Source organism: Carcharodon carcharias, chromosome 1 (genome assembly GCF_017639515.1).
Source record: "Carcharodon carcharias isolate sCarCar2 chromosome 1, sCarCar2.pri, whole genome shotgun sequence".
NCBI lineage: Eukaryota > Metazoa > Chordata > Chondrichthyes > Lamniformes > Lamnidae > Carcharodon > Carcharodon carcharias.
In genome coordinates this window covers 150,360,479-150,379,871 of record NC_054467.1, presented here as the reverse complement: position 1 = coordinate 150,379,871, position 19,393 = coordinate 150,360,479, and the positions used below count along the sequence as shown (strand labels likewise).

The window sequence follows — 19,393 nt, the reverse complement described above, 5'->3', positions numbered from 1 at the left end:
CAGGGTGGAGTGTTAAAATGGCAAGCGACAGGGAGGTTTGGGTCATTCTTGCGGACAGGCCGCAGGTGTTCTGCAAAGCGGTCGCCCAGCTTACGTTTGGTCTCTCCAATGTAGAGGAGACCACATTGGGAGCAACGAATGCAGTAGACTAAGTTGGGGGAAATGCAAGTGAAATGCTGCTTCACTTGAAAGGAGTGTTTGGGTCCTTGGACGGTGAGGAGAGAGGAAGTGAAGGGGCAGGTGTTGCATCTTTTGCGTGGGCATGGGGTTGTGCCATAGGAGGGGGTTGAGGAGTAGGGGGTGATGGAGGAGTGGACCAGGGTGTCCCGGAGGGAGCGATCCCTACGGAATGCCGATAAGGGGGGTGAAGGGAAGATGTGTTTGGTGGTGGCATCATGCTGGAGTTGGCGGAAATGGCGGAGGATGATCCTTTGAATGCGGAGGCTGGTGGGGTGATAAGTGAGGACAAGGGGGACCCTATCATGTTTCTGGGAGGGAGGAGAAGGAGTGAGGGCGGATGCGCGGGAGATGGGCCGGACACGGTTGAGGGCCCTGTCAACGACCGTGGGTGGAAAACCTCGGTTAAGGCAGAAGGAGGACATGTCAGAGGAACTGTTTTTGAATGTAGCATCATCAGAACAGATGCGACGGAGGCGAAGGAACTGAGAGAATGGGATGGAGTCCTTACAGGAAGTGGGGTGTGAGGAGCCGTAGTCGAGATAGCTGTGGGAGTCGGTGGGTTTGTAATGGATATTGGTGGACAGTCTATCACCAGAGATTGAGACAGAGAGGTCAAGGAAGGGAAGGGAAGTGTCAGAGATGGACCACGTGAAAATGATGGAGGGGTGGAGATTGGAAGCAAAATTAATAAATTTTTCCAAGTCCTCACGAGAGCATGAAGCGGCACCGAAATAATCATCGATGTACCGGAGAAAGAGTTGTGGAAGGGGGCCGGAGTAGGACTGCAACAAGGAATGTTCCACATACCCCATAAAGAGACAGGCATAGCTGGGGCCCATGCGGGTACCCATAGCCACACCTTTTATTTGGAGGAAGTGAGAGGAGTTGAAGGAGAAATTGTTCAGCGTGAGAACAAGTTCAGCCAGACGGAGGAGAGTAGTGGTGGATGGGGATTGTTCGGGCCTCTGTTCGAGGAAGAAGCTAAGGGCCCTCAGACCATCCTGGTGGGGGATGGAGGTGTAGAGGGATTGGACGTCCATGGTGAAGAGGAAGCGGTAGGGGCCAGGGAACTGGAAATTGTTGATGTGACGTAAGGTGTCAGAGGAATCACGGATGTAGGTGGGAAGGGACTGGACAAGGGGAGAGAGAAGGGAGTCAAGATAATGAGAAATGAGTTCTGTGGGGCAGGAGCAAGCTGAGACGATCGGTCTACCGGGGCAGTTCTGTTTGTGGATTTTGGGTAGGAGATAGGACTCCATCCCATTCTCTCAGTTCCTTCGCCTCCGTCGCATCTGTTCCGATGATGCTACATTCAAAAACAGTTCCTCTGACATGTCCTCCTTCTGCCTTAACCGAGGTTTTCCACCCACGGTCGTTGACAGGGCCCTCAACCGTGTCCGGCCCATCTCCCGCGCATCCGCCCTCACTCCTTCTCCTCCCTCCCAGAAACATGATGGGGTCCCCCTTGTCCTCACTTATCACCCCACCAGCCTCCGCATTCAAAGGATCATCCTCCGCCATTTCCGCCAACTCCAGCATGATGCCACCACCAAACATATCTTCCCTTCACCCCCCTTATCGGCATTCCGTAGGGATCGCTCCCTCCGGGACACCCTGGTCCACTCCTCCATCACCCCCTACTCCTCAACCCCCTCCTATGGCACAACCCCATGCCCACGCAAAAGATGCAACACCTGCCCCTTCACTTCCTCTCTCCTCACCGTCCAAGGACCCAAACACTCCTTTCAAGTGAAGCAGCATTTCACTTGCATTTCCCCCAACTTAGTCTACTGCATTCGTTGCTCCCAATGTGGTCTCCTCTACATTGGAGAGACCAAACGTAAGCTGGGCGACCGCTTTGCAGAACACCTGCGGCCTGTCCGCAAGAATGACCCAAACCTCCCTGTCGCTTGCCATTTTAACACTCCACCCTGCTCTCTTGCCCACATGTCTGTCCTTGGCTTGCTGCATTGTTCCAGTGAAGCCCAACGCAAACTGGAGGAACAACACCTCATCTTCCGACTAGGCACTTTACAGCCTTCCGGACTGAATATTGAATTCAACAACTTTAGGTCGTGAGCTCCCTCCCCCATCCCCACCCCCTTTCTGTTTCCCCCTTCTTTTTTTTTCCAATAAATTATAAAGATTTTCCTTTTCCCACCTATTTCCATTATTAAAAAAAAAACCCACTAGAGCTATACCTTGAGTGCCCTACCATCCATTCTTAATTAGCACATTCGTTTAGATAATATCACCAACTTTAACTTTAACACCTATGTGTTCTATTGTACTATTGTTGTTGACATCTTTTGATGATCTGCTTCTATCACTGCTTGTTTGTCCCTACAACCACACCAACCCCCTCCACCTCTCTGTCTCTCTATCTCTCCGCCCCCCACACACACACCTTAAACCAGCTTATATTTCAGCTCTTTCCTGGACTCGAACTCAAGTTCTGTCGAAGGGTCATGAGGACTCGAAACGTCAACTCTTTTCTTCTCCGCCGATGCTGCCAGACCTGCTGAGTTTTTCCAGGTAATTCTGTTTTTGTTTTGGATTTCCAGCATCCGCAGTTTTTTTGTTTTTATAATGATAGAAGTATAGATGTCCACAGGGGCTCTGTCATTGTAACCTGCACTAAGGCCAGCCTGGAGCTGCTGCATGCTCAAGAGTGGACTGTAGTACTGCAATGCTGTTCAAGGTGCTACACATGTAGATAGTGAATTCCTGTAATCGATATAATTGTGGTTGCACAAACATCAAATGCTCTGCAAGCATCCTTTAAAAAAGTTGACTTATGAGACTAAGTCATGTGGTTTTTAAGCAGGGGTGGGGTGACCTCTTCCTCAATCACTGATACTTTCCTCCCTATTTTGCACACCAACTTTTTCTGCCCCTTTTTGCTTTGTGCATCACTCTGTGCACTCTCCTCTGGCTCATTGTCTACTGCCTCTCGGGTTTTTGGACTGGTACCTGGTATGGGGAAAGTGATTGACAGCATGCATGATGACGTACTGACTGCCAGGAAGCAGTGAGTTTCTTGGTGGGGTGTATTTAGAGGAGGACAAGAAAAAAGGTTAGATGATGTTCCTGAGGCCAGACTTTATGGCTTTTAGTAGGAGTGATATACAAGTTGTATGATGTAGTTTGCTGACTGGTTAGGCCAATGCAGCCTGTACTGTTGGATCAGCCTGGAGCTGCTACATGCCCCAGAGTGGACTGTAATACTACAAATTGCTACAGCTGAGAAGGAAGAGAAGCAGGCCGTCATGCCAAGCTTGCAACTGAACCTTACCTTCTGATTCCTCCCATACTCAAACATTTTCTTAGTATGGAATGGAGCTAAGAGGATTGGTGCTAATTTCTCTCATGTTCTGGGGTCTTCTGCTTTAAGAAGAATGCAAAAAATGAGAATGCAGTCACTTAGAGGTGTCATCAGGCTGACTAATGTAAAAACCCTTCAAATGAAGAGAAGCTAAAGAAAAAAAAGGCCAATATTTCCTCCAGTAAAAGCTTCATCCTGTCTGAGTTGTTTCCAGATACAATATTGTACAATAACTCTGTTGTCACTCTTATTCCCTGATAACGATCTTTAGAGTATTTTTCCCAGCCAAGTTTTGCCCCTCTGGTTTGAAAGACATGGTGATTATTTCTGTCCAAACAGTAATACTGCACAATCTTAGAATGCAAGTACACAAGACTTATAAAGATCAGTATATTTGTACCTAACTTAAACCTTTGACAAATATTCTTCAATTCAAAACAGTTTCAATCGATATATTCAGTGATGATCTAACTTGATTCACAGTAAGACATGAGTTGTATTTTTCAGTAGGGAACAGCTGAAAAACAATTGCACATTATTTACTATGCTTTTTCAACATTTTTTTCCTTGTTCTTTCAACAGAGTTCAAATGGTCCTGTCCGGCGTTCTATGCATGAGAAAGCAGTTGATCGTAGAAATATAAACAAGGAGCACAACAGCAACTTTAAGGCTGGTTATGTCCCAATTGATGAAGAGAGACTGCACAAGACAGGGTTAAGAGGTCGTAAGGGCAATCTGGCCATTTGTGTAATTGTCCTTATGTTTATACTGGCAGTAATTAATTTAATTGTGAGTACAATCCTTTGTCAATATGTTGGCAATACTGAGTGATAATGGGAATGCATATGATGTAATGAACAATAGCATAATAGTTATGCTACTGAACTAGTAATCGAGAGGCCTGGTCTAATAATCTGAAGACATGAGTTTAAATCTCACCATGGCAGCTGGGGGAATTTAAATTCAGTTAATAAATAAATCTGGAAATAAAAGCTAGTGTCAGAAATGGTGACCATGAAACTAGCAAATTGTCATAAAAATCCATCTGATTCACTAATGTCCTTTAGGGAAGGAAATCTGTCCTCAACTGGTCTAGTCTATATGTGGCTCCAGACCCACAGCAGTGTTTTTTTAAAAATTCGTTCATGGAATATGGGCATCATTGGCTAGGCCAGCATTTATTGCCCATCCCTAATTGCCCTTGAGAAGGAGATTGACCTCCAACAACCACAACCATCTTCCTTTGTGCTAGGTATGACTCCAACCAACTTTCACCTGATTCCCATTGACTCCAGTTTTGCTAGGGCTCCTTGATGCCATACTCAGTCAAATGCTTACTTGATGTCAAAGGCAATCACTCTCACCTCACCTCGGGAGTTCAGCTCTTCTGTCCATTTTTGAACGAAGGCTGTAATGAGTTCAGGAGCTGAGTGGCCCTGGCAGAACCCAAACTGAGCGTCAGTGAGCAGGTTATTGCTAAGCAAGTGCCACTTGATAGCACTGTTGATGACCCCTTCCATCACTTTGCAGATGATGGAAAGTAGACTGATGGGGCGGTAATTGGCCAGGTTGGATTTGTCCTGCTTTTTGTGTACAGGACATACCTGGGCAATTTTCCACATTGCCAGGTAGATACCAGTGTTGTAGCTGTACTGGCTAGGGGTGCAGCAAGCTCTGGAACACAAACCTTCAGTACAATTGCCGGAATATCACGGCCCATAGCCTTTGCAGTATCCAATGCCTTCAGCCATTTCTAGATATCATGTGGGGTGATTTGAATTGGCTGAAGACTGGCATCTGTGATGCTGAAGATCTCTAGAGGAGGCCGAGATGGATCATCCATTCTGGATGAAGATTGTTGCAAATGCTTCAGTCCTTATCTTTTGCACTGATGTGCTGGGCTCCCCCATTATTGAGGATGGGGGTATTTGTGGAGCCTCCTCCTCCAGTGAGATGTTTAATCATCCACTGCCATTAACGACTGGATGTGGCAGGACCACAGAACTTGGATAGGATCCGTTGGTTGTGGAAAAGCTTAGCTCTGTCCATCACTTTCTGCTTATGCTTTTTGGCACACAAGTAGTCCTGTGTTGTAGCTTCATCAGATTGACACCTCATTTTTAAGTATGCCTGGTGCTGCTCCTGGCATGCCCCCCTGCATTCTTCATTGAATGTGTTTGACTCCTAGCTGCCCTATGAAAAGGCCTAGCAAGCCACTCGGTTAAGACCAATTAGGTAATAAATGCTGGCCTTCCCAGTGATGTCCACGCTCTGTTAAAGAATAAAAAAATATGCAAAATTTAAATTATCCTGAGAATTGTATGAGCAATCTGAATGCAGAATCTGAAAGTGCTAATTTTTTAACTCTTGAAACTGGTGCTTGTTTTCTGCCATAATCTTGTTCGTCATTTTGTCCTTTAGGTTGATCAATGCACCCATGCAAATACTGGTTATGGTAATGAGGAAATTTGAGTAACTATACACATTAATGTTTTTGTTTTGTACAAGCTTAGTAACTATCCTGGTCACATGGTTAAATTTAACTCTAAAGCAATGATTTGGTATGTCAGATTTATGTGACTTGCACTAAATATTTTTTCGGCCACTTTAGCAAAGTCTTGTCAGAGAATTGGAACTGGTGGTAGGGCCATGAACCTGGGAGTCCCCAGTCAAGAATCTGCACACTGGTGACAGAAGAATGAAAGTCATAGCCACCAACGTTCGAACAGAGGCATCATTGGGCAACAGCATTTCTGACTGAGCAGTCCTCTTCAGGATACCCTCTGCTCACCCCAAATGGGGAGGGGGCCCTAAAATAAGTTGTCCCACTTTCTCCTGGTTGGGAACCACACCCTGCAGGATTACCAAATTTGTGGTCAAAGAAAGAAAAATTTTAATTTTGCAACTTGGAATGTTAGAACACTGATGGATAATCTCAAGAGTGACTGTCCGGGAAGAAGAACTGCAATTGTATCATGTGAGCTATCAAGGCTCCAAATTGAAATCAACGTCCTCAGTGAGACCCACCTTCCTGAGGAGGGGCAGCTAAAGGAACAAGCAAGGAGATACATCCTCTATTAGAAAGGAGTGGCTGACAGAGACCCTTGTGTCCACAGAGTTGTTTTCACCATTCGGAATACGACCTTGGATGTACTGCCAGAACTCGCCGATTGTATAACTTCACCTACAGCTCAGCCATAACCAATATGCCACCACCATCAGCGTTTATGCTCCGACACTTGACTCCGATGACGTTGTTCAGGAAAAGTTCTATCTGACCTTGATGAAGTCCTCACTGCGCTTCAGAGAAGAAAAGATCATCCTTCTGGGGGACTTTAATGCCAGGTTGACACCAATGTCTGGCAAGGAACCATTTGGAAAAATGGCATCCTCCTGCTGACAAAGTGTGCTCATTATAACAAAACACCCACTTCCACTAGAAGGACAAATACAAAACCACATGGAGGCATCCAAGATCAAAGCATTGGCGTTTCCTGGATTATGTCTTGTTCGGGTTAAAAATCTAAGTGATATCTTTATCACTCAATCCATGCAGGGGACTGATGCCTGCTGGACAGAATATAGACTTGTTCAATCGGTAGTGAACATACACCTAGACATACACCAAGACATTGCAAGGCCCAAACATCCAAGAGGAAGAAGATCAATGTCTCAGCCTTAAAGCAACCCAACCGAAGAGAGGAATTCCAAGTGTAGCTCATAACCAATCTGGAAAATCTTCAGAAATCCAACTGAATTCCAGAACAGTGGGTTCAAATAAAGTCAACTGTCCTAAACTCCTGAGTTCAGACCATTGAGTTCAAGCATTGTCATCACCAGGACTGGTTCAATGAAAACAATGCTGAAAAATGTGACCTCCTGAAACAAAAATGACCCTTCATTGTCTGGCAGAACAATGCAAGGTTGCAAGTCAAGGAGACAGTATTTCAACAGCTCAAGGCAGACACCCAAAGACAAATCCTGAAATAAAGGACACACGGTGGGAAGAGAAAGCCTGAGAGATCCAAAAATATGCTAACCATCATGACATGCAAAGTTTTTTTGAAGCCACCAGGGTCATCTATAGACTAAGGTCGAAAGGATAAAATTACCTTCGCTCATAGGATAATGTTTCCCTTTTTAAGGTTGACACTCCATCAGTGCTGGAAAGAACATTTTCAACAACTCCTCAGCTGTGAATCCAGAGTGGCAGCTGATACTCTCCAGGCTATCACCCAGTACCTTATGATAGAATCCATGGGTGAACGACCATTGACGGGAGAGCTGCAACATGCAATCAAATGGATGAGAAACAACAAAGCCTGTGGCCTTGATGGTATTCCAGCTGAGGTCTTCAACGCTGGTGGGCTTTTGCTTACATCAAAACTCCATGCACTCATCCTACGGACTTGGGAGCAAAAAGAACTGAGTAAATGCACAAAGCATTTGAAACAAAACAGATAAACTGAGAGTGCACGTGGAAATAATTAAGTACGATTTGATAGCCATTACAGAGACATGGCTGCAGGAGGACATGGATTGGGACCTGAATATTAAAGGGTATGGGACATTTAGGAAGAACAGGAAGTGAAGAAAAGGTGGAGGGGTGGCCCTATTAGTGAATGATGGTATTAGCACAATAGAGAGGGATGACCTAAGTTCAGGAAACCAGCATGTGGAAACGGTTTGGGTAGAGATGAGAAATGCTAAAGGCAAGAAGTCATTTGTGGAAGTCGTGTACAGGCCTCCTAATAGTAACCACATGGTAGAATGGAGCATAAAGGGAGCTTGTCAGAAAGGCATGGTGTTAATCATGGGAGATTTTAATCTACATATAGACTGGAAAAGTCAGATGGGCAAAGGTAACCTAGATGAGGAATTCATAGAATGTTTCCAGGTTAGTTTCTTAGAACAGCATGTTCTGGAACCAGCCAGAGAGCAGGCTATATCAGACCTGGTATTGTGCAACAAGATGGAATTAATTAATGATCTCATAGTGAAGGCACCCATAGGTGGCAGCAACCATAATATGCTTGAATTTTACATTTAGTTTGAGGGAGAGAAGAGTGAGTCTAAGACTAGTATTTTAAACTTAAATTAGGGCAATTATGAGGACATGAAAACAGAGCTGGCTGAAGTGAATTGGCAAATTCGGTTAAGGGACATGTCAACAGAGATGCAGTGGTAAACATTTAAGGGGATATTTCAGAAAACATAGAATAGATACATTCCAATGAGTAAGAAAAAGTCCAAGTGACGGACACAACATCCATAGTTAATTAGAAATGTTAAAGATAGTATCAAACTTAAAGAAAATGTGCAAAGATGGGTAGGAGGCCAGAAGATGGGACAGACTATAAGGAACAGTAAAGGGTGACTAAAAGAGTAATAAGGAGGGAAAAATTAGAGTATGAGAGAAAGTAAGCCAGAATTATAAAAAAAAAATAAGAATTTCTATAAATAGTTTAAAAAGAAAAGAGTTAACAAAGTGAGTGTTGGTCCTATAGAATTGAGTCTGGAGAATTGATAATGGAAAACAAGGAAATGGCAGATGAATTGAACAGGCATTTTGCATCAGTCTTCACTGTAGAGGATGCAAGTAACATCCCAGAAGTAGCTATAAATCAGGAAATGGAAGGGAGGGAGGAACTCAGGAGAAACGACAATCACCAGAGACGTGGTAATGAGTAAATTGTTGGAGCTGCAGGCTGACAAGTGCCTGGATCCTGATGGACTTCATCCTAGGGTCTTAAAAGAAGTAGTTAGTGAGATATTTGATGCATTGGTTTTAATTTTCTGAAACCCCCTAGATTTAGGAAAGGAAATTGGAAATTAGATTGGAAAATAGCAAATGTAACTCCATTATTCAAAAAGGGAGGGAGACAGAAAGCAGGAAACTACAGGCTAGTTAGCTTAACATCTGTCATAGGGAAAATGTTAGCTATTATTAAAGATGCTATAGCAGGGCACTTGGATAAGTTCAAAGTAATCAGGCAGTCAGCATGGTTTTGTAAAAGGGAAATCATGTTTAACCAATTTATTGGAGTACTTTGAGGAAGCAACATGCTGTGGATAAAAAGGAACAGGTGGATGTACTATACTTAGATTTCCAGAAGGCACTTGATAAAGTGCCACATCAAAGCATATTGTGGAAAACAAAAGCTCATGGTAAGCGGATAACATATTGACATGGATAGAAGACTGGCTGGCTAACAAGTAGCTGAGAGTAGGCATAAATGGGTCTTTTTCAGGTTGGCAAGATGTAACAAATGGTGTGCCACAGGGATCAGTGTTGGACCTCAACTGTTTACAATTTATATAAATGACTTGGATGAAGGGATGGATGGGATGGTTGCCAAATTTGCTGATGACACAAATACAGGTAGGAATGTAATTCATGAAAAGGACATAAGGAGGCTACAAAGGGATATAGATAGGTCAAGTAAGTGGGCAAAGATCTGACAAATGGAGCATAATGTGGGAAAATGTGAAATTGTCCATTTTGGCAGGAAGAATTTAAAAAAAGTATATTATCTAAATGGTAAAAGACTGCAGAGTTCTGAGATGCACAGGGTGTCTTGGTGCATGAATACCAAAAGGCTAGTATGCAGGCGCAGCAAGTAATTAGGAAAGCTAATAGAATGTTATAATTTATTGCAAGGGGAATTGAATATGAAAGTAGGGAGGTTATGCTTCAGTTATACAGAGCACAAGTGAGACCACATCTGCAGTACTGTGTACAGTATTGGTTACCTTATTTAAGGAAGGATGTAAATGTGTTGGAAACAGTTCAGAGAAGGTTTACCAGACTAATAACTGGATTGGGCGGGTTGTCTTATGAGGAAAGGCTGGACAGGGTAGGTTTGCATGCACTGGAGTTTAGAACAGTAAGAGGCGACTTGATTGCAACAAAAGATCCTAAGGGGTCTTGACAGGATGGATGTGGAGGGGATGTTTCCTCTTGTGGGAGAATCTAGAACTGGAGTTACTGTTTAAAAATAAATGTTGCCCATTTAAAGCAAAAATTTTTCTCTGAGGGCCATGTGTCTTTGGAACTCTTTTCCTGAAAAAATGGTGGAAACAGAGTCTTTGAATATTTTTAAAGCAGAGGTGGATAAATTCTTGGGAAGCCAGGGGATGATAGGTTATCGGGGATAGTGGGGGATGCAGATTTGAGGTTACTATCAGATCAGTCATGATCTTATTAAATGGCGGAGCAGGCTTGAGGGGCCGAATGGCCTACTCCTGCTCCTTGTTCATATGTAATTCCCCACCCCACCCTCCAATTTCAGGAAGGCGACAATTGTAACTAACTTCAAGAAGGGAGATAAATCATGCTGTGGGAACTATGGAGGTATTTCCCTCTGGTCCATAGGGAAAATCCTGACAAATCCTGATTCTCCTGAGTCACCTACTTCCTGTGGCTGAAGAAATCCTCCCAGAGACACACTGTGGCTTTAGACCTTCCAGAGGAACTTCTGACATGGCCTTTGTTGCCAGACAAATCCAATAAAAATGTCAAGAACAACACTAGGAACTCTTCATTGCATTCATCAACCTCACCAAAGCACCTGACTCAGTAAATCATGTGGCTCTGTGGATTGTGCTGCAAAAATTTGGATGCCTAAGAAACTTCATGACAACCCAGCAATTGCTCCATGATGACTATGACTGCAATATCTTCAGTGGGAAATACCTTCAGATTCCTGGCCCGGGGTCAATCAAGGCTGTGTGGTAGCCCCCATACTGGTTACAATCTACCCGACCTGAAGCTATTCACGTCATCAAAGATCAACTGCTCTCTGGTGTCAGTATTACGCACCACATTGAGGAAGAACTGGAATATGTTGAGTGCTTCCCATACCTCGGCAGCCACCCCTCTCAAAAAGCCACTGACGAGGAAAATCATCACTGGATCAGCTGCGCCACTTCAGCCTTCTACAAATTACAGCAGCCAGTGATTTACAACAAAGGCCTCCTCAAATCAGCAGAAGTTCTCATGTATAGTTGTTGTCACCATAGTCCTCTACTACAGTGAGACCTGGACTATGTATCAGCGACACATAAGAGCGCTAGAGAAATTCCATTAGCAATACCTCCGCCGCATCCTCCAGATTTGGTGGGAGGACTGTTGAACAAACCATAGTGTCCTTCTTGAAGCCAGTTCCACAAGCATTCAGGCAAAATTCTTGCAAAATCAACTTTGTTGAGCTGAACACTGTGTCTGGATGGCCAAAAACCATCTCCCTGGCATGTCATGTTTTCTCAACCCTCAAATGGCCAACATTCCAGGGCAGGACAAAGAAAACGCTTCAAAGGTACTTTGAAGTTCTCCTTGAAGTGCAGTAACATTAACATTAATGACTGGGAGGAGCTTGCTACCAATCGTTCAAAATGGCGACAACTTGTCCATCAAGTTGCAGTACACTTTGAGTCACAATGTCTTAATGATGGGGCAGAGTGGCAGTAGAGAAGGAAGGAAAAGGAAGCAAATCCTGCACACCAGATCCCACTACCTATGTGGGTCATCCTGCCCCATGTGCCCAAAGATCTGTGAATCGAGAATCTGCCTGTTCAGTCACATGAAGACCATGGCTGAAGCTCAATCCTGAGCAGACATCATCCTTGAATCGAGGAAAGGTTGACGATAACTGCCACAGTGCAATATGGATGCATGCTAGTAGTGTCTGGCTGAAAAAAAATACCTGTATATGCAATTATTTGGGCAAATTACAGCAAGAAGAGTATTGTAAAATAGGTTAATTATCTCGAGTCAGTTGTGCTTTTGACTCCTTACATGAGCTGATCTATATTGCAGATTGCATCTCCTGACATTAAACACCTGAGAACTTTTTGGATACACATCAATTGTGTTACAAATATGTTTTCATACTTATTGTTCTGATAGATGATGAAAAATATATTTTTTAAAACTGTTAACTTCAGTGTGATTATAATACATGGCATGCGTTTTGATAATATCTCAATTAGAACTGTTATTTGCTTTCTAGTTACTATTATTTCTGGGCTCTTTATACTGGTGAAACTACATATGAACATATGACCTTCTCTTGCAGAGTGTAGAGTGCTGTTAACAAGTCAAGATTGATACCTAAAGTGGTGAAACTAATTCATGTGATGCAATGAAAAGTAGTAAAGCAGCTAATAGTTCTATCTGATGTCTGTTGAAGAATTTTAACTTGCATAGCAGGTTGTCTGAATGTGTGCTTGCACTAATTTGTGGTTTCAATAAGACTGTGTGTCAAAATGCTTTGCAAGTGATTTTCTTTGAGATATTTTGTGTTTATTGTTTCTAAAAGATCTGTGATTTCATGAAATTATGTATGACTAAACTTTAAAATGTTATGTTTGTGAAAATAGATAATTTTGAAAACAATTGTATATATTTGTATGATTGTCTAGTACTTGGATTATTTTGAGTAAACAATATATTCTAAGTGGCAGGCAATCCTAGATGTCAGATTTGGAGCAAAGGTTTAACATGATTGTTACTATTTCAGATTACGCTTGTTATCTGGGCAGTAATTCGAATTGGTCCCAATGGTTGTAATAGTATGGAGTTCCATGAGGAAGGGTTGCTACGGTTCAAACAGGAATCTGACATGGGAGTGGTATATCCCATGCACAAGAGCACCGTGGGAGGCAGACGAGATGAAGACTTGTTAATCACTGGCAACGACCAACCAGTAAGCCTAACTCTTTATATTTTGAAATTTTGCAAGTATAGTAAAGGGTAAAATTGTGGATAGAGTTGAGAAACAATGCTGAGGCTATCAAAGCTCTAAATGAGATATGGAGAGTAGATATCAACATGAACCAATATAACATACAGTGGGTGAACAAGATGAACAGTGAAATATCCTTTAAAATTGCTGAATTTCCATGGTGGGCTGGAAATATAAAAATATTCATCTACAGTCCTCCAAAGATCTATCCTTCCCTCTTCCTAACTCATCTACATGCAACCCCCCAGAGATATTGTCTTAAGCTGATGACATCACCACCATTTGTCTTGACCCCTCCAATACATTTAATTTGCCAGGCTGCTTGTCCAACATCTAGTATTGGAATAACAGAAATTTCTTCCAGTTAAATATTGGGAAGCTACCACCCCCTCACCCCCAATACATTTTGTTCCCAAGCCACTTATTCCATCCCAATTCCTGGCCACTATTTTGTTATTTGTTCATGGGCATCACTGGCTCGGCCAGCATTTATTGCGCATCCCTAATTTCCCTTGAGAAGGTGGTGGTGTGCTACCTTATTGAACCTCGCAGTCAATGTGTTGTAGGTACTCCCACAGTGCTGTTAGTAAGGGAGTTCCAGGATTTTGACCCAGTGACAGTGAAGGAACAGCGATATAGTTCCAAGTCAGGATGGCGCGTGATTTGGAGGGGAACTTTCAGGTGGTTATGTTCCCATGCATCTGCTGCCCTTGTCCTTCTAGGTTGGTAAAGGCCATGGGTTTGAAATGTGTTGTCGAAGGAGCCTTCGTGCAGCGCATCTTGTAGTTGGTACACACTGCTGCCAATCTGCATCGATGATGGAGGGAGTAACTGTTGAAGTTGGTGCATGGGGTGCCAGCCAAGTGCGCTGCTTTGTCCTAGATAATGTCGAGCTTTTTGAGTCTTTTGGAGCTGCACCTATCGAGGCAATCGATTCCATCACACTCCTGACTTATACTTTGTAGATGGTGGACAGAGTTTGAGGAGTCACGAGATGAGTTACTTTCCGCAGAATTCCCAGCCTTTGACCTGTTCTTGTAGTCACCGTATTCATATGCCTTGTCTAGTTCAGTTTCTGGTCAATGGCAACCTCCAGGTTGTCGTTAGTGTAAGATTCAGCAATGGTAATCCCACTGAATGTCATGGGGAGATGCTTAGATTCTCTCTTATTGGAGATGGTCATTGTCTGGCACTTGTGTGGTGCAGTTGTTAGTTGCCACATCAGCCTAAGCCTGAATATTGTCCAGGTCTTGCTGCATTTGGACACTGACTACTTCAGTATCTGAGGAGTCACGGACGGTACCAAACATTGTGCAGTCACAGAAACAAACCTAGAAAATAGGAGCAGGAGTAGGCCATTCGGCCCTTCGAGCCTGCTCCACCATTCAATATGATCATAGTTGATCATCCAACTCAATAGCCTGCTCCCGCTTTCTCCCCATACCCTTCGATCCCTTTCGCCCCAAGAGCTATATCTAACTCCTTAAAAACATAGTGTTTTGGCCTCAACTACTTGCTGTGGTAGCGAATTCCACAGGCTCACCACTCTCTAGGTGAAGAAATTTCTCCTCATCTCAGTCCTAAATGGTCTACTCCGTATCCTCAGACTGTGACCCCTGGTTCTGGACTCCCCCACCATCGGGAACATCCTTCCTGCATCTACCCTGTCTAGTCCTGTTAGAATTTCATAGGTTTCTATGAGATCTCCCCTCATTCTTTGAACTCCAGCGAATATAATCCTAACCAACTCAATCTCGCCTTATGTGTCAGTCCTGCCATCCCAGGAATCAGTCTGGTAAACCTTCGCTGCACTCCCTCTATAACAAGAACATCCTTCCTCAGATAAGGAGACCAAAACTGCACACACTATTCCAGGTGTGGTTTCATCAAGGCCCTGTATAACTGCAGCAAGACATCCCTGCTCCTGTACTCAAATCCTCTGACTATGAAGGCCAACATACTATTTGCCTTCTTTACTGCCTGCTGCACCTGCATGCTTAGCTTCAGCGAATGGTGTAAGAGGACACCCAGGTCTCGTTGCACATTCCCCTCTCTCAATTGATAGCCATTCAGATAATAATCTGCCTTCCTGTTTTTGTAGCAAAGTGGATAACTTCACGTTTATTCACATTATACTGCATCTGCCAAGCATTTGCCCATTCACTCAGCTTGTCCAAATCATACTGAAGCATCTCTGCATCTTCCTCACATCTCATCCAGCTTTGTATCATCTGCAAATTTGGAGATCTTACATTTAGTTCCCTCATCTAAATCATTAATATATATTGTGAATAGCTGGGGTCCCAGCACCGATCCCTGTGGTACCCCACTGGTCACTGTCTGCCATTTGGAAAAAGACCCATTTATTCCTGTTGTTTCCTGTCTGCCAACCAGTTTTCTATCCATCTCAATACACTACCCCAATCAGTGCGCTTTAATTTTACACGCCAATCTCTTATGTGGGACTTTGACGAAAGCTTCTGAAAGTTCAAATAAATCACATACAATGGCTCCCAGTCAACAAACATCCCCACTTCTGACCTTATGATTGAGGGAAGGTCATTGAAGAAACAGTTGAAGATGGTTTGACTTAGAACACTACCCTGAGGAACTCCTGCTGTGATGTCCTGGACTAAGATGATTGACTTCCAACAACCACAACCATCTTCCTTTGTGCTAGGTATGACTTCAGCTAGTAGATCATTTCCCCCTGATGCCCATTGACTCCAGTGTTGCTAGGGCTCCTTGAGCCATACTTGGTCAAGTGCTGCCTTGCTGTCAAGGGCAGTCACTTTCACTTCACAACAGAGTTCATCTCTGTTGTCCATTTTTGGACTAAGGCTGTAATGAAGTCAGGAGCTGAGTGGCCCTGGCGGAACCCAAACTGAGCATCAGTGCTGCTTGATAGCGCTGTCAACGACACTTTCCATCACTTTGCTGATGATTGAGAGTAGAGTAATGGGGTGGAAATTGGCTGGGTTGTTTTTGCCCTGTGGACAGGACACAGTTGGGCAATTTTCCACATTGACATGTAGATGCCAGTGTTGTAGCTGTACTGGAGCAGCTTGGCCAGGGGCAATTCTGAATAATCCTGAAGCACAAGTCTTCAAAAGCATTGTCAGAATGTTGTCAGGGCCCATAGCCTTTGCAGTATCCAGTGCCTTCAACCATTTCTTGATAACACATGGAGTGAATTGAATTGGCTGAAGTCTGGCATCTGTGATGCTGGGGACCTCAGGAGGAGGCCAAGGTAGATCATCCCCTCATCATTTCTGGCTGAAGATGGCTACAGATGCTTCAGCCTTGTCTTTTGCTCTGATGTGCTGGGCTCCCCATCATTGAGGATGATATTTGTGGAGCCACCTCCAGTGAGTTGTTTAATTGTTCACCACCATTCACAACTGGATGATGCAGGAATGAGGAGCTTAGATCTGATCCGTTGGTTGTGGGATCACTTACCTCTGTCTATCCCATGCTGCTTTTGCAGTTTGGCATGCAAATAGTCATGTGTGCATGCCCTCTTGCACTCTTCATTGAATCAGGGTTGATCCTCTGGCTTGAGGGTGATGGTAGATATGGGGGATATGCTGGGCCATCAGGTTACAGCTTGTGGTTGTATACCGTTCTGCTGCTGCTGATGGCCTACAGCGCCTCATGGATGAGTTGCAAGGTCTGTTCAAAATCCCTCCCATTTAGCATGATGGTCGTGCCACACAACACGACGGCAGGTATCCTCAATATGAAGACTGGACTTTGTCTCCATAAGGACTATGCAGTCGTCATTCCTACCCATACTGTCTTGGACAGATGTATCTGCGACAGGTAGATCGGTGAGGACAAGGTCAAGTAGTTTTTTTCCCTTTTCTTGGTTCCCTTACCACAGACGCAGTCTAGCAGCTATGTCCTTTAGTGTTTTTGGTGATGGACTTTGAAGTCCCCCATCCAGAGTACATTCTGTACCCTTTCCACCTTCAGTGCTTCCTCTAAGTAGCGTGCAAGGTGGAGGAGTACTGATTCATCAACTGAGGTGGGGTGGGGGTGGGGAAAAGTTGTGGCTTGTAACCAGTAGGAGGTTTCCATACCCATGTTTGATCTGATGGCATGAAACTACATAGGGTCCAGATCCAATGTTGAGGACACCCTCTGGTCTGTACACCACTGTGCCACCACCTCTGGTGGGTCTGTCCTGTCAGGTTTGCCATTGTCGTTTCCAGTGCCTAGGTCAATGCCGGGTGGTCCATCCAGTTTAATTCCTTTTTCTTTAAGGCTTTGTAGCAGTATGATATAACTGAGCATCTCGTTAGACCATTTCAGAGGGCATTTAAGAGTTAGCTACATTTCTGTGGGTCTGGGGTCACACGTAGGCCAGATATTGCTGAACCAGGTTGGTTTTTACAATAATCGACTATGGTTTCTTGGTCATCATTAAACCAGTTTTTTAAATTCATTCATTTAATAAGCTGCTGTGGTGAGATTTGAACCTGTGTCCCCAGAGCATTAGCATGGGTCTCTGGATTACTAGGCCAGTGGCACTACCACTACACCACCTCATTTGAGGTTGAGCCAGACTGTTTATAGGCATCCTAACCCAGAGTTGGGCATCTGACCTGTTCTCTTACCCCCATTTTGCCATTTTCCAGCATCCTTTCGCAACACCAAGACTGCCTACTTCCACCTCTAATGTCACCCTTTTCCACCCCTGCAAAACTCTTACCTGGCAGGGGAGAAACAATGATCAGTTTCCTAACTTGCAGAAGGTCACGCTCACCCATGTGCTTGCTGTCCTAAATTGGGTCCAATTCAGCAACAACTCAAATTTGAAATTCCCTTCCTTCTGTTCAAATTCTTCAATGGCAGTGCTTCTGAAACTATTTTCCAATGTGGCCTAATTTTAACCTTGAAACCCAGACACCAACAAAAACAAAACAGCAATAAAGCAGTGTATAGTAACAACCAATATGCAATTATTAAAGTCCCAGTATTATAGATGATCATGTAATACATGATTTAAATATGAAAATCTGTTTTTAAAGTACTTTGTAAAAATGTTATTTTATGTACTCAGATTAGATTTCAGCCAAGCTCTCCATATTCCCTGGTGGCAGATGACTTAGCAAATCTCCTCTTCTCCCCCAACCTCCCCACACACACTGCAATCAGCCTTCCTTGCCTCTTGCCCCCAACCCTCCCCCAACACACACACATAATCAGCCACTCTCTCAGCACCACCACCCCCATCCCCTCAACCCCGGCCATACACACACGCACACTGTAATCAGCCCCTCTTTCCCTCACACAGCGTGCAGCCGGGGGGGGGAGGTGGGGCATCTGTATGCCCGAGCCTGTATGCAGCCGATTCGTCAATCCCTGCAGCTGTTGTACTTACCAGCTATTACTGTTAAAAATATTTTTATTAAAACTTGCAATTCTTAGAAAGTTTGCACCCCCCATACTCCACCAAAGTAACGCTAGAAGGAAAACTGTAATTGATGCTGTCCCCTTTCAGAATGGGTCATGTAATAACTAGGGAGGTTACTCCCCCATCAAAGCCACACCCTCCCCTGCCCCTGACAGCCCCTGCCCTCTCTGTCACCACCCACATACTCACTAATGTAAGAACTGACTCCTCCTCAGGCTTCAGTTAAATTTTTCAAATCAATTGGTTTGTTAATTCACCTTCCCATCTCTTAATGCACCTGGGTGAAGGAACAGGAACTCCCAAGTTGGTGATTCCCCTGCAGACAACTTTTTTTAAATGGTCTTGAGAAGAAGGTTACAATGCAAAACATTTATTTGTATTTTTATATTGCAATGTATTTCAGAAATTGGGCACCTTTTTAATTTCCCTTTTTAGGCTTCTTTGTACACCATACCATTCCTCCTCTTTTGAAGGAGATGGAAGAAGGTAATTAATACTTCCCTATCTCTTCCTATGGTTTTTGAGAAGATTATGAGATGCATAAGTGTAACCTGGAATATTTTCTTTCCTGTCCTTTGGGGAAGTGTCTGGCTTACACTTGCTGCCTCCCTCCAACAATATAGCTGAAATTGAAAATTCCCTGTGTTGGAGCAAGTCTAATGGATACAATCCTAAGACCTGCCCCTCTGACAACTGGTCAAATTATTATTTAGCTTATTTATT

At 43.9% G+C, this 19,393-nt stretch overlaps 1 protein-coding gene across 2 annotated transcripts in view; it reads left to right on the top strand.

The window, feature by feature from the left end:
- sgcb (sarcoglycan, beta (dystrophin-associated glycoprotein)) overlaps positions 1 to 19,393 on the top strand; it is a 33,848-nt gene that overhangs the window by 4,898 nt on the left and 9,557 nt on the right. For both annotated transcript variants that reach the window (XM_041189545.1, XM_041189535.1), the window contains exons 2-3: positions 4,088 to 4,294; positions 13,027 to 13,212. In XM_041189545.1, the coding sequence (XP_041045479.1) occupies positions 4,088 to 4,294; positions 13,027 to 13,212 (393 nt within the window). The remainder of the gene's footprint in view (positions 1 to 4,087; positions 4,295 to 13,026; positions 13,213 to 19,393) is intronic.